Consider the following 17,079-nt stretch of genomic DNA (forward strand, 5'->3'; position numbering starts at 1 on the left):
CACTGTAACTATGACTACAAGTGAACACTACGTCAGCTGCCTGCTGACGATCACATGATTGCGGTCCTACTACAAATTGACTGCTGCTGACTTATTGGGACATATCTGTTGGAAATGATACAATAAAGAATTGATTAAATTGTGGAGGTGTTTCCGAGTACTATCAACTATCACCGTCCGCTACATATTTAGGTCACACAATTCGGTATCTGTACATAACATACACATGCATGACACGCCTGTGCTCAGCGCAAGGTCATTTTGTTTGTGGGTACATCTATATTAAACGGCCACATTCTACCTTCACGTGATTTTTGATCATCAATAACTAATAAACAAATGCTGCACTTCTGACAACGCCATATGGGGGAATGAACAGCCTCGGCAGAGTACTGTGCTTTCCAAATATTTTTCTAGGTTTTTATTAACTCTCTCATTTCAAACTGAAAAATTCATCTAGATTGTCAGTCCTGTGATTTATTATCCCCATTTTAATTAGATCTGCTTAATTGGCATGGATATCAGGTTAACAATGTTGTCCAAGCATCAAGGATGGTGTAATTCCAAAAAAAAGGAGAACAGAATGAAAATAAAAAATACAATTTTAACACATTCCATTAATTATGTCTTTCCTATTTACTTTGTTGAGGTACCACTAGTTTCAGACAGTTTTTTGTTACCTGCTTAAGTGCCACAGTCTTAAAGTTCTGAAAAGATAATTAGCAGTTTGACAAGAGAGGTGGTGCTCTGCCATGTAATAATTGCTCAGGCCACAGAAAAATTGTGCACTGAAGCATGTTGTCTGTAGTTTCACATGTTTTAGCCCAATATTACTGCAAAACCGGATAGGAAAAGAATTTGGTTGGCTTCTCCCTCCATTTCTTCAACAACACCTTGGAGTTACCTCCTTAGAGTTTTTTTGCTTGAACAACAGTTGCTTTAAATAAACTTTTCCAATAGTACCAAATTAGGGTCATTCCATATCAAATCAGCAAAATGCCTGTCAAATTCACCTTAAACATGTTTTTTGTTTTTTTTTTTGGTGCAAATTGGTCCTCAAAATATAACTAAGAAAATTATTTTGTTAATATGGACCATATTTATTTATTTATTAATATTCTCACACCACTTTGAAGGCATAGATGTTGGTTTGGAGGAGACTTGTTCCTTGGGGTAATTTCTTTGGGAATTATTACTGCATTATGTCATAAGATGATGGCAGCACAAAATCAAAAAGACCAAATACAAAGATCTGATTGGATAGCGGAATTTTATTCCGTGTATTTATAATATTTGCTTAATAGTTTACCTTAAAGCATCTACTGCAAAAGGGAGAAGGGCGATGCATTGAGCTGAATATGTAATGCCCGAAACAACCTTACAAGCATGTAATAAAAAAATATTTTTCTTAGTTATATTTGCAGAACTCTATTCCACCTGGATTAGGCTACCTAGCAATAGTTTTACTGCTATTGTGGTACAATTTGTCATACCAGCCTCATCAGTTATTAAAGTTCAAGGGAATTTTTTTTTTCATTTTTTTCGGACCACATATTTTACATTAAAAATATTCCATATGCTTTGTTTTGTATAATTATGATACACAAACACATATGGTTCTGAAAATATCACTAGTTGACTGAAGCATTTGACATTTTTGTTAATTTCTGCTCAAAGATAGACTTTTTTTTAAAATCAGGGTTTCAATATACTTTTCAATATATCTTCTCACCTATGATCAGAGGGTATTTGATTTACTTGACCAATTCTAAATCAATGCCATGATGAGAAATTACATGCTTTTATTTTTAATATAAAAAACATAGCCTCAGATTTCACTGTTTAAAAAAATGTGCTGAAAGTGGTTCAATGGGCAAATAAACTTGGAAAGCACTTGACATATTAATCTGAAATTTTCAATTCACCACTTCAAATTCCTATCTGCCTCATCTAGAGCACTTATAATAAGGAACCATTTCTTCTCCGTATCATGTACACATGCAACTTCCTGCAATGGCACAATAAAGGAATAAAATGTTTTAAAGAGCTTGTAAAAATGGTGTGTTTTGCAGCTATACAGAACTCTCCATCATAACAATCTAACCTATTCTGGTACTTCACACACAACGTTGTGCAATATCCTACTTTCCAAATTATCCCTCAATACCTCCTACGCCACCCTGGGAGGATCTTTTAGACACAAACCGCAAACAGAAATGACTGATCCACAGGATCTATGGCTAGCTTCTGTCATTTGACAAATGTTCCCGACCAAAATAAGAGCTGCGTGGGAGCATGAGCAGGGCATAGAATTTACTTAGGAAGGGAAAGTGGCTATTGATAGGACACAGAAGCTCTTTCTGTGCCCAGTCTGGACTCATACAGTTTACAGTTGAAAGATTCATCTTTCTGAAGCCCAGCAACCTAAAATATATCCAGTAGTAGGAAACAGATGTGACAGGTGTCATGCTTCTCCATGTAATTTAAGTCGCATGTTCCACACGGGTTCAGTGTTTTTCAATAATTTTTGAGAGGACTAATTTGAGGCAGTCAAAAATGTATAAAATTTTTGGTGGCCCTCAAGACTGCAGTACTCTTTGACAGACATTTTAGCTTTTACATGTTTACTGGCATGGCCATATCTATTTCTCAATATCTTCTAGATGTCATGTTCTTTCTAAAATTAAAAAAGATTAGCTATGAACTGAAGAGCAATTGTGAATTATTAGGGAAATGGAAAACTTGTGCACATTACTTCAGCTCACTGTGGGTGCAACTACCAGACTAGACTCCATTACATTTTTCTCCTTTCTTCTTGCTTTGATTGTAAATTTACTTTTTCTTTTATTCTTTTCCTTCACAGCTCTGACGGGGTGGGTACAGGTGAGATAGGGGAAGCAAACAATAGAGGGCAAGTGCTGAATAACATTTTTCTTCTGCAAAAAGCTAGACTAATTTATCATAGTGTTGTGTGAAAATGCGACTGAAAATAGTCCCTAAAATATTAGTTAAATCTATAAAAGTTAACAAATACAAAAGTGACGTAAAAACAAAGTGCTTTATAAAAGGACTCAAAAAGGATTACATTAATAAAACAATTAAAAAATGAATTAAATATATTAAAATTCAGGCATAAATGTTTCATGTGTAAATTGAAGGTTATACATAGAAGAAGTGCTTGTAAAACTAAAAATTTCTTACAGTTTGTAAATTAGATTGGTAAACCTGAATATATCTTTTTTTTGTCTTATTTATAATGACAGTTTGATCTTCTGTTACTTCTGGATAACACTTTTTTTCTCTATTGGAGTTTCTCATTTTTACAGTGTACAATTTTTGGTAGTATTTAATTTGTACTGTTTTATGAAAATGTTAGTGTTGCTGTTTTTGATCTTTAATACATGACCTTTGTTATTATTATTTGCTCTTCATTCTAACAGTTTCTGGGCCAGTGTCATGGTACTTTTGTTTGTCAAAGGTGGGTGCCCTTTCTATTTGTTCCATAGCAACGTGAGCTTTTCTTTTTTTAAAAAAACATTTTTATCCACTTTGTGTTTGTCACAACATTTTTCATGTCCTTCTGAAAATCTGATCTGTTTATTTATAGTTATTTCTTTCCTTTTCTTATTGGTTTCTCTTAAATGAAAAAAAGATTTTATCTTCTTTGCAAATTTGTTAAAGATTTGGCAGTCGTATATTCAGCTTTTGTTTGCATTTGTTTTGATTGCAGAACAATCTGTTTTGCTTTGATATCAGTTTTAGTTTTTGTCTGAGCCTTAATTCCATTTAGGATAAAATGTTATACTGCTATGAAGAATGATCTTTGGTTTTATGCCAGAAACAGCTAGCACAGGGATTCAGCCCCTGTCTGAAACTGTTCATGCACATTCACACATGTAAAAACCACCTGGTTATGCGTATACATGGACCAAAAAAAATTGGCTTCTGCAGGAGGAATCTAGGTGCATTAAGTGTGTTTATTTAGTGTCCTGCCTTTATTATAAAATCTGGATCATTTGTTCACATGGCATTTACAAAAATAAGCTATTCCAGGAAGATGATTTTTAACTCAAATGTGAAATACACAAATTAACACTGAATTTTAATACAACAGGTATAACAACTATGCAAAAACATTTTGTATGCTGAGTATACTTGGATGACATCACAGCAGCAACGAGTATGCACAGTCACAGCTCTGTTATGTTTTCCATCTCATAAATGAACACACTTTGTTATATATCCTGACTGCATAATGGTGGAATAGAAGCACCAAGGATCAATAAGAAGCAGGAACAACAGCATCCATTAAATAGAGGTAGTGGAGCAACAACAGCTCAGCAACATTAAAAATACATAAAGGTTCATTAGGGATATCTGCTGGTGGCCAGAAGAGAGAGGTGTTACTTCTACTGAAGGGTTTCCATCGAGAGAGTGACAGATTTTTCGTTGATGCTCGGCATATAAACTGTCAGTCAAACCCCACCTTGGTCACTGTGAACTATGACCCAAATCAGATCAATAAATCTATGGGAATCAATGAGTTCTATGTGTGATATAATGCTTGAAGGGACTGAATGTAAAGAGGGAAGGTGGCTTGGTGGAGAAAACAAACATGCATGTGTATAAACACACAGGCACAGATTCGTATTGACATTCACACTCATACCAATGCACACACAAAGCCAAATACACCAACACAGTGTCAATATAAAAGGTGCAGCATGAGCAGCACATTAGCAGAGCAGTTCCTTTTGCGCCTACATAGGAGGTGGGTTTCCGTGGATAAGTAAAACGTGAGCTGTTGCGACGTCTGTGTAGACAGCTGGACTGATTAAAATAGGAGCATATCTGTTCCAATAGACACGTGTGAGACGGATGACTGAAAAACATGGCTGAAAGCTTTGTGTGTGAACACAGCTTAATGCTACACACATATATTCATTGCATTTGGAAGGTGTTGGGTTCTAGCTGAGAGGCTATGCACTTGAAATTCTTTACCTAGTTCCAAAAAATGTATTAGTTTGGTTGCTTTGTGACACAAATACAAACACTTACTGAGTACGCAGAGTAAAAGCTGCACTGGTGATGGAGGTAGGCAGGTTCAGTCCCTTTGTGATTTCTCTCCAGATCTTCTTGTTGATTACCTCCACAAGGCCTCCCTTCTCTGTCACTAGCTTGTACAACATGTACAAATCCAGGACCTGCTTGGCCATGATGGGAATACGATTGACTGGGGTTCCTATGGTGGAGACACATATAATAAGAGAAATCAATACAAATCATATATCTGAATGAGAATAGCTTAGGGCATGGATGGATGACTGTATTTCAAAGTGCATTTGTATGTCAACTGTATGCACAAATCCAACAGAAGTGGAACCCTTAATGCTAACAATTTTTCTCATACGCGTCCCTACAGAGACATTGTACCATACAGACAACACATTTAAAGGTTGCACGGTGAAAAATAAAGCAGAAGGCATTCTAGATTGTGCATTAATTCATCCAAATGTCTATGTTGAATCATCCAGGATAATTTTGTGACTTCTGTACACCGATCTAAGTGCTGTCAGGATACTGGTAAGACAAGGGTGACAAGCCTGCTGCCGGCATGCCTGTTAAATTTGGCTTGAAAACATATTAGCCCAGTTAAGGCAATCTGGCTTGACCTGGAAAAGGGGATTCACAAACAACACAAAGCAAAGCGGCTCTAGACTTTTGATACAGATGCATTAATCTTGTCAACAGCTTATCTGCAATGAAGCTTGCAGGGAGCGTGTGGGGAGTAGGTGATGGGAGGAGTAGGGGGTGGCTCCCATATGCAACAGAATCAAAAAGTGCAATGTGCAACAGTGTAAGCATGAAGCAGGAGGAGGGGACTGGGGATTGTGACAACCTGCTAATCCATGAGCAGCTGTGGGTGGGGTCTTCTGGATAGGCCAGTATAATGAAGCTCATTTAGAGGATTGTGCCGAGTAAATCCACACCCCTGTGCTGTTAGTGTTGCCGGACCCAGTACAGCGAGTTGTACAGATTTGCTCCCACAGTTAATGCCAGCCAATCCTTCAGCCCCTCCACAGCCTGCTCTTAACCTGGAATTGGACTCATTAATGACTTTGTAAAATAGCAGTGTGATCAGGCCATGAAGATTAGCCCTGATTCATTTTCTTAAGTTAGTAACATGTCTTTAAGCCATGTGCAGAGGGCCTAGTGAACTCATGGACCCGTGAAGTGTGGAGATCAGGAAGGTGCACTGTCAAAGCACGATGGCTCTAAGCCTCGAAGTGTACTATTTATTGTTGGTTATAATGTTGATGGTTAAACAAAATATTTTACGACTGTTGTGTCTACTGAAAAATTACTGCTTTTTTGAGATACTCTTTTTCGGCATTTTTATACCTTTATTTCACAGTAGCAGTGGACTGAGACAGGGAATGTGGGGAAAGAAGAAAAGAGCGAATGACATGCAGCAAATGGTCCTAAACCAGGGACCCCCCCCCCCCCCCACCCACCCACCCACCCACCCAATGTTTGTCTCAAAATACAACATGCAAGTGGGAACGAGTACAGGCTTACAGCCACTTTATGTACTGTATATGTCGATATAGAGCAATAGTTCTCTAAATGGGGTTTGGGAAAACCAGTGAACATTTAGTGCATTTTGTACACTCAAGTGGGTTTTGAGAAAATTTAGAGAGAAAAAGAATTAGCTGGTTAAAGATAATCTGTTGCCAGGGATTTAAGCATTCAAACAGACCAGTTAGCAAGCTGGTTGTGTAACAAAAATAGGAAATACACATAGGAATGCAGTATACACAAAGGAACCCGTTTATTATACCTGTAAAATCTAGTGCAATGTTTTACAACATTCCAAGAAAAAAAAACCCTGCCTTTGTCATTTGTTTCACATGAGTAATTATTCCATTGAATGGATTGCATTAGATGCTACTGATGCACCTAATGATGTAACAATCATACAATATATTAAACTAAAATTTCATTTAAAAGTGCTCACAAATACAATTCTCTAATCATACATGTAAGACCTGCTCTCACCAAGTCAAGGTCAAAGTACTTTATTAATCCCGAGGGAAATTACTATTTTTTTTCAAGTATTAATATTATTACCCGTAGTACCATAGCACTGTATATGCAGTTAACATTGTTAGTTTGTTTAAGCTGTAGAAAATTCTGTTCAGGGAAAAAAGTCATCTTATCTTCAGAGCCAATTAACATAAAAAAAACAAGAGGGCCTCTGCCAAGATGCCGGCGTCTTTTGCAGATTATCTGAATTAGCGAAGTACAGAGTGAGAGAGAGAAAAGGAGAGGAACAGTCATTTAGTTTGTGATGTCTTTTTAAATATCAGATCTGTATTCCATTTATGTTCAACAATAAGTTAATTCAGAACTACTCTAATTGCACATTCATTGTTTCTTTACTTTTTACTTTTAGCAGTCGGTGGCTGCTATTATCAAAATTGAATTCTACAATTTTAGAATGACATCCATCTACAATACACCTATTCAAAATGAATTGCAGCCAAGTTAAAAGTATAAATAAATGTGTATATAAATGCAAAAATCACAACTGCTAATGATTTAATAGTCAATTGTTCAATGAATCGTGCATTTTAAAAATGTCCTGTCCACCTGAAGATCACAAACTTGATTAGATACATTTCTATTACACTGGAAATTATTTTTTATTTGGTGGCACTGTAGATGTCAGAACTTTAACAACATCTTTGGGCAGTAACAATATTTCTAGAACACACAGTGCATCAGTGCACCAGGACTGTTTTTCTCCCAGCGCTTCATCAGTTATTTAATGCAGCGTTGGACATCAATCCTGCATTAAACAATTAGTACAACTAGAGGGGTCAGAGATCAGCCAGGGGTTATTGATGTGTGAATTAAACTGCAGGTCAGCAGGAAGCCATGTTTTCATACTGGCCTGGCCACGAACAATGACAGCACAACAGATGAGACACAACAGCACTGGCCCCATAGTGACAGGCCAGCAGTTAGTTAGGCTTTAATTCACGCCTCTGCTTTTGTCACCATCTGTTGTCAAATCAAAATCCGATTTTATGTATTTACAAGGCACTAATTTAGGAGCCCATAGCCACACAAAGAAAGTCAAAAAAATTACTAGTTTCAGACACAAGAGCAGCGTGTGGTTTGTGTATGAGAAGAAACCAAATAGCTACCTGTATATCTTAAGTGAACCAAAGATGGTTTTGAAACCAAAAACAGCATTAATTAGTCAACATGTGACATCAGCCGGGTGTCACATTTCAACACAACCAGACCACATGTGAAAGCACTGGGAAAGAACCTTTGATAATACTGTAATTGACCAAAAATCACATTAGCAACGCTTGGGCAGTTAGCCAGAAAGTTCCCTCATTTGAGAGAATCAACATGCCGCCTGGCTTTGGTGTCCAACATCTGCTCCGTTTCCAACCCTGGAGACATTTAGCTCTAACAGGCTTAATTAGAACAGGCCAAAACATCTCTTTTGATCACAGTAGCACAAGATCTCTGCCTCATAGCAACTATATTCTGCTGTTATACTTGTTCCATTTAAACCTTATTGAACAAATCCTTTAGTGACGACTACAGACAAAAAGATCAGCCATGATACAAGATCACTTTGTGACATGAGGCCTCAAGTACACAACTATTGGGTATTTCATCTCTCTGTAAAGCCCTGATTTGTCCACTCCGCTGCTCTGAGCCAATCTGTAATTGGCTGCAGGCTTCACCTCCCATCATCCTTTGCCCCGGACTGATTTTCCCCCAGGGACAGGGCCATCAGGAGCCTAGTGATTAATGGCACCAGGGGTCAGAGGTCGCTGTGGTGGGAAGTGCCGAGGCTGAGGGCCCCTGAACCACTCCCTAAGTCCTTCCTTCGACTTCCACCATGAAGACAAGAGCCACACAGCTAGTCTTCAAACGACTAGACTTCAAGGGTTATAGATAGCGAGTCAGACAGGAGAAAAAAAAAAGCAAACACCAGTATTAATACTATATCAAACCTTAAAAGTTTGCCTTTCAAGAACTAATATTTGTAATTGTGTGAAGATAATCAGTATCTATATATTTTATGCCTGTGATGTCTTTCATAAAAGCAGAAATAATTTACAGCATTAACAATAATGAAAAATTAATGTCTCCTCTGACACAGAATAAAATGAGAATAAAACGCATTTGTGCTATCTCTATTACACAGTAAAACATGTAATCAAGTAAAAAACTTTTTTGTCCATTATTTCAGACTAGAGATATTGATCAGGCCATAAGGAATTTGTGACAGAAACAGGCTGTCCATCTGAATCAAACAAAATAGTGTGCCCTTGCATTACAGTTCCAGCTTCCTATCTCAATGTGAGGCCACAAAAAAGGAACAAGGTCATTTTATCTGACCCCTGACCTATTTTTAGCAGGAAACAGCTGTTCACATTAAAGGGCCTCTATAATAAATCAATTGGGTGCCCCTGACGCCAGTGGTGGTAAATTAAATATTGCTGACTTCACTTGATGGGCATTTCTTTAAATAATTAAGTGACAAAGCGCCAGCCTTACAGCAGACAACACACAGGAAATGAATTTTTTACTGAATGAGCATTGGCTGGTATAAGGTTTCACTGCCATCTACAATAAAAACGATAGCAAAAAGGAGTGGGAGAGAAGAAAACACCACATCATCTCATGGCCTGTGGTTGCTTTACCTCTTCTCATCAATTTGAAGGTGAATCTAATTCAGTTTTTTGGTAGCAGATTAGCTACCATGAGCGTAAATGCAAAGTGAATACAAGACAGAAAAGCATGCATAGGAATTAAAAAGAAAGAGTATGAAAAAAACAAAAACTGCAGACAGTGAGCACTTGCTCCATTACAGAGGCAGGGAAGGAAGGGAGGAAGGAAAAAAGGATGGAAGAAAGAAAAAAAAGAAGGGGGAGGTATAGTAGCTAGCCAGCTGGAGAAAGAGTGGATTACTGCTGTAAAGAAGGTGTCAGCCAACACAAACAGCCCCTGGCCTCATGGCAATGTCTGAGTCCTTTTAGAGCACCCCCTATACCTTACTCCTCCTTTCTGCCCCAACCACCACATCTACACACCAGATCAGACCAAACCAGGGCTACATCTCATTTCTATGCACTTCAGACCATTTCCTTGGTTCCATTTAAGCACATTCATTTGACTTACATGAACAACTGCTGGTGGGAAACACTGAGTAGTAACAAAATGTCCACAAAAATGTCAATTACATTATTTATTTGAAATTCTAAACTACACCAGTCTTGCTGCTGCTATTTTAACAGCCTAAAGTGTTGCAATACAGTATTTATGAAATACTAGATTCTTAAGATGATGTGCTGTTGCAGATGTTTTTCTATATTTATATTATATATCCCACCATTTTTGTACTGTACATATAAAATAAAACAAAACAAAAATACATTTTAGAAAGGAGCATCCTTTTAGAAATTGTTGCATGTATCAACACTGAGGCAATTTAATGCTTGCCACCTTACAGGACAAGTCTTTTGACTTTAAGAGAGTACCAACACAGAACAGCCCATACCCTTCATCAACATGGGGCAGAGAGTTTCTGACAGGAGAGACGAGTGTCTGGGCTCCACATGCTGGGAGTTTACTTTATGTAGGCAGCCCCTGGCTGTTTAGTTTATATGTTCATACGTTGGGCCAGCATATTGTCAGGACCCTGCTATACGCTGGGGCATGTTTGTTTTATTTTTAATGCATGGCCAGGGACATAAAAGGTAAAAAAGCCTTGAGTGCATGGAATTTGCTATCTTTAGTCCAGGCAGAGCCCCCACTCGCATGACGGACCAATTCATATCAAGTGTTAAGATATGTAACCCTCCACATAAGGGAAGTTAAATGTAACGTTACACTATAGATACATTGCTATTCTAAGCATGAAGCTAAAGCCACAGCTGGTAGAGACACATACAGCGAGATAGAAAGGGAAGGACAGTCATCTAATAAAGTCTACAATATCAGTCAGTTAGATGCTCTAAAGCTTTGCAGAGGTTGTATTCATGTTGTGTCAATAAAGTGCAATTAATGTAAAGTGACAGAGGGAGAAAGGCAGACAGAGGCAAAGAAAGGGAAAGAGGCAAGGCAGGAAGGAGAAAAATAGTGAGTTATCTTCCGTCAACTGTATTTAACGACAACCTGATGACAATCACAAAAAGCAAGGAAAAACAGAATCTTTCCCTTGGCCTGTGAGTTTAAACTAAATACACGGCAGCATGCAGAATGAATAACAGGCATTCAGTAAAGGCACAGGTAGCAACATAAAAACATTGTTCTACAACAATATCAAGTTGTGACCTAGTATGATGTGACTACATCAACTACAGGGCAGTACAGAGATGAGCAAATGTAAAGACAAAGTGTGGTACTGTGCATGCTCGATCTGAGCAGTGACAAAGATGCCAGACTAGCTCACAAACATAACGGGTTTAATCATATGAGAATACTTCATGTATCACTTTATTGATCAGCTAAAGAATTAAATGTATGACTTTTGGACTAATGCAAATGACACATCTCAGTTTAAGCTCGTATTTTTTAAGATCAAAAACAAGCAGATCTTTCTCTCTTGTCTCTTCTTCAAAGTTTTTCTTGCAGAACAATACTGAGGGGGGGAGAAGAGCAAAAAAAAGCAAACATTCAATGATGAATAAGTCACTTGAAGCTATATTTACTCAGGAAACAGTGAGAGTAACCTCATAGCAAGAATTATTACAGTGAGCAGGCGGCCAGTATATTAAAGGATGTCTTCTGTGGACTGTCAACTGCTTCGGTCTGTGGTGTAAAACATTACAAAACTGGCAAGTATCCAAACAAAAGTCAGAAGCTGTAAATCTCACTAGGTGCTGTTCACACGCTGGGGAGCATGTCAGACTACACACGACGACACGCTTTAAAACCGAATTACAGGATTAGAAGTTTTTCAAGTCCAACTTGATAATAAATCTCTGCACTGATAAAGCTAATAGATTTTATATGATGTTTAAAGTAATGCTGATGGCCGTGTTAATGACCACTCAATCTTTTAACAGCTCTGCCAGTAAAGCATCTTGGAACTGAATTAGAGAGACGTACAGAAAGAAAGACAAAAAGAAAAGGGAAACATGACTCCTGCTCCATAGGTCATAAAGATGGGTCACCTGGTGAAATAGAGGGGGAAGGGGATTGAAAAGGTTGGATGGCGCGAAAAGTGAGATGGCCTCTCAAACTGTAACCCAAGTCCCCACAATCCCCAGAGACCCAGCAGATCAACTGACTAGACCCCAATCAACACCAGCTGATATGGAGCCAACAGAGAGATGGATGGACGGATGGGTGGATGGATATACAGAAGGATGGTAGAGGTTTCTAATGCTTCATGGTTATTCAGAGTTCTGGGCATTTCCATTTTTAAAGGATGTCAGGCAGGCAGAGAGAGATTAACTGCCATCTGAGAGGTATATGACAAACATATTTTACAAATAGTTTCACACAGTCATGTCACTAGACAGTGGATCTCTGATGTTTTCCTTCACAGTAACTCCAGAAAAACATAGAAAAGAGTCTTCTACTAACTGAAATACTGCTAGAAATACAAGTTTTGGACCATAAAATTCTGCAGTTTGGTGAGGGAAATTCAGACAAAATTAATGCATATAGGTAACATAATGAATGGTCATTTGATAGTTGAAGGGAACTTGACAGATGTCTGCTACACATATCCCCTATAGGTAAAATTTGCTCAATTTGTGCTTGACAAAAAGGAAAATTACTGTCTGACTTATTGACTGCCTATGTTTACACATCTACCAGTGTTTCAGGCTGTTCGTTAAGATAATCCACACAGAAGCTTTTTATTGAAAGTATGCAACTATTATCTTGGACACATTTGTCTTCTATCAACATTAATGCGATCAGAAATGTCTAGTTGGTGAATTTGATATTTACTAGCCAGAGGTCGGTGTTTTTAGTGTGTTACTGCAAGTTCATTATTTTGCAGACACATTCTGTAATTAAGAAATCAAATAATAAAATATCTATTGCATTGTACAGACCTAGTGTGAGTCCTTCATTTGGCAATACTGGACCTTAATAAAGTCTTGAACATTTTTCTAATAACGTCATGTCTTCATCACTACATGCTACTTGCTTCTTGTTAAACTACAGCAACTACTAAAACCTGTTGCATTGCTCACGCATGAGACATGTATGACATGTGTGAACAACATTTCTCCACCCTCATTGCACAATTCTGGGTAAGCTTGGTATTGTTGAAAATGCATGGTTGCACCGCTATTGCTGACAGAATGTCAGTGTCCCTTTATTTTTCTGCTGGGCTGAGACTGTGATTGGACTGAAAATATTCCCTGGCAAAAAAATAAATAAATATGAGCAAGCTTTCGATACAAGGACAAGCAGCAGATGACAGCTAGAGTTTTACAGACCGTTGGTGCTGGGGGGGAGGTAAAATCTTTGTTGATGTATGTAGCAGTTGCAAACACTGATGATACAGACCTGTATTTTGAGTTACAGTCAGTTAGAAAAAGTTGTTTTCTATCCAGGATAAACTATTCAAAAACAATTGAAAATACCTAAACATCAATTCAGTCAACCAAATGTCAACATTTTTTAGCATGTGCTATAGCCGATATCAAAATATAAAACATAAGCTAAAAGCCTGTCATTTTCTAAAATGTTGCATGAGATATAACAACACTAAATACTACAAATTAAATTAGAAACATGTTCTGACAGAGTATATCGTAATTTCTTATTGTGTCACCATTTTAAATTTTACAACTTTACAGCATGGTCAAATATAGTGGTTGACCTCTGCTCTATATTTACATCTAAGTGGAAAACCAAGTGAAAGAAAACCTAATAGCGTGGCCTTGTAAACAGCTCTGATCTTGCAGCAGAAAATGTCAAGAATGTATATGTGACAGCAACATGACGGTGTTACGCTCAACACATAATAGAGGGAGGGGTTTGTGCACTAACTGAAGATTCCATTGATTAAGATTGACTAAGAAGGGATATTGTTAACATTTTCCATTCCATTAAAATTCAGTTAAAACCAAGAAAGTCTGTGAAGGGAAGGAAAATATTTAAAATGAATAGAAAAGGGTTAAGAGACCTCGCATAAAAAGATAAAGTAAGGAAGAATGAGCTTATGGAGACAGTCAGACAAAAACCAAAAAAAAAAATAAAAAATAACCAAAATACAGGCTACACTATATTCTCTATGAAAATAAACACATGACCAACACTGATGACAGTTCATTGGTCTGGCCTTTTATTGGTGGTTTAAAGGGTGTGACAGTGATGTCTTTGCTGGCATGGAGGGGGCTCTCTGTCCCTTAAACCAAGCTTTATAACACAGCTACCTGCTTCAATCAATGACCACCCGGACTGACAGATAAAGCCATCAAGTGACGAGCGTCATTTGGAGCCCAGCACCTCTGATCAATACGAGAGACATCAGCTGCTATAAGCCGAGGAGAAAAGGAATATGTTCAAACACAGAAAGAGATTGGTGGGGGTTGTGCTCCCATCTTGCAAATTTTAACTCCCATCAATGCTAATTACTTTTGGCTCCTGGAATCCATGACAATGGGTCGTACATTTACCTTTCAGGGATTTAGCTGGAGCCGTTAATGCAGAGTGACATCAAATGAGGTCCACACTAAAATACTATTTATTTTCATAATTAAAACAATACACGAATCTTGCTCCACTGCTAGTTACAATATTTAAATCACTTGACTGTTTTTGTGTTTATACAAAATAAACATCTGGACATTTAATGCTATTATTTAAAATTAAAGTTACACAATATAATTAAATATTGGGAATAAGATCACGATACACCATATACTATAGCATGAAAAGTCAAGTTTTAAGCCTAACTGAGAAAGCTAAAAGCTCATCTTTACACTTACACATCAACATGACCATCACCTATCTAATCATCTCAAACAACAAACCACATCAACTAAAATGTCACTGGAAAGAAGTACTAGCATCTGTGTGCTTCACATCCACTTCATCCCTCAAATCAAGGATCTTGTTTTCCATTAGTCCCCTTTGCATTAAGATCATGGTTACTGTGTGGCTTATGGAACATTGCTGCAGAGCTGCACTGGAAGTGAGCTCAGGGCTATTGTACTGGTGTAGGGCTCCTCTGGGGGCTGTAATGCATTTCATACCATCCATCACAGAGGGTGTGGAGGCCAGGAAACATTGCTTTAAGAGCACACACAGGACACAGATGGAGAAACAAGACATGCAGATATGCAGAGGTAACAGAAGTTTGGGAAATTTGTTGATCACAGGAGAGTTTTGTGTGCGAACGGCTTCACAAAGCAACCACAGAACATTCATTTTGATTGGCCAAAGAAATGAATATCTCATGTGAAATGGTGGAATTTAAAAGCACAAAATTTGGGGGAAAAAACAAAAATAACAAAATCAAAATGCATTTTACTGTGCCTTCCTGATAATGTGTGATTTATTTTTCTGTTCATAAAGATATTTAGACATGATTTAACTTGTATAGCAATCCTTAATCTCATTGAAGAAAAACCAATCAATGCAAAGGGTGTGTCCATCATACATATGTGCTGTTTTTACCATTAATGAAAAACTTTTTTTCATTTGCCTATTCACATCCTGTAGTTTTTTATGAATTAAAAAATATGAATTTAGTTTTGTTGACACTATTGGCCAATCCCATGAAGCAAGAATACGGATTATATTATGTGTTATAAGAAGTGCCTGCATCACAGATACAAGTACGTGAGAAGCAGTGCTTGCAGATTCAATTTTAGTCATATTTCACTTTTCTGAATACTGTCTTCATTTCCTGTCGAGCTTGTGTGTTAGCTGACTATTCCCTTCAGAGTTCTTTCACCCATGTTTTTTCCATTCTGTCTTGATAAGTCATTCTCGTGCTGTACCATGCCATTCCTCTACTACCTGGATGAGTAATGGTGACATTTGTTTTTCAGAGTACTTGCAAATGTATTCCACTGAAGACAAAACAAGATGCGAGGATGAACTAAGCAGCCAGTATTATTTTTACCCTGACCAATGACCTCGTTGGGAAGCATGAATCTGCTTGAGGCCTGCACTCGTCCCCTTCCCTGCTTACTTACTTATGAGCATAGTGATTAAGAAACTCCCCACTCTGCAGCTTAGAGACTCAAATCCCTGTACAGTATGGTCGTAATTAAAGATGAACAGTACAGTGGCAATCCGGGGCTGTGGAACAGTCTGGCTAAATGACAGAGGAAATAACAGGGAGGTGGAAGGGATTGGGGGCAGGGATGAAGAAACACAGAGAGGAAAAGACACAAAGAGTAGCCTTGGTTGGAAGAAACAAACAAAAACAAAAAATAAAAGTCTCAAGATTTTAATCTGACATCCCCCAGTACACCCCCAAACACAAAAACATCAGGAAAACTACTATTTCCTTTTGTTTTGAAGGAAGAGCATAACCACTGTAGATTCTTGCTCCCCAAAGGCTGGGCTGTAATTTGCCAGCCGACGGGTGGAGTTTACCAAAGGCAAAGATAATCTCAGCCCTCAAATATATCAACATGGTAACCACAAAATCTTTGATCACAAATGCAAGGGAGGATGTGTCCAAAAAGAATAGCTTTGCCACATCTTTTGGAGCGTGTGTTGGAGCAATGATTAGAAAGCAGTGGTTGGAATCCATGTATCATTTGGGTTACCACCCTTTCCTGACAGTAGGGCCCCTCTGCTACCAGCTTTAGTCTTCTTGTGTGATTTCTTGACAATCTTTCTGTATGATTGGCAAGCACAGTCAGCCTCAGCCCACTAACAAAGTGCTTTGAAAGGGAAATGAAAGAGCATGGCCTTGTTTCTACACAAGCTTGGTGATGTCTCCTTTAACCTCTCCTCAGTCACCCTGGCACCCCATCTGCCCTTGTCTCCTACTGTGATTTCCATGTCTGCCCTCTTCATCCCTCAACCCCTCTTTTCTCCCTTTTCACACATAGA

The 17,079-nt window shown here is 38.0% G+C and overlaps 1 protein-coding gene across 3 annotated transcripts in view; it reads right to left on the reverse strand.

The window, feature by feature from the left end:
- LOC111587409 (AT-rich interactive domain-containing protein 3B-like) overlaps positions 1-17,079 on the reverse strand; it is a 56,761-nt gene that overhangs the window by 8,227 nt on the left and 31,455 nt on the right. For all 3 annotated transcript variants that reach the window (XM_023297353.3, XM_023297352.3, XM_055012919.1), the window contains exon 5: positions 5,059-5,242. In XM_023297353.3, the coding sequence (XP_023153121.2) occupies positions 5,059-5,242 (184 nt within the window). The remainder of the gene's footprint in view (positions 1-5,058; positions 5,243-17,079) is intronic.

This window comes from Amphiprion ocellaris, chromosome 1 (assembly GCF_022539595.1).
Source record: "Amphiprion ocellaris isolate individual 3 ecotype Okinawa chromosome 1, ASM2253959v1, whole genome shotgun sequence".
NCBI lineage: Eukaryota > Metazoa > Chordata > Actinopteri > Pomacentridae > Amphiprion > Amphiprion ocellaris.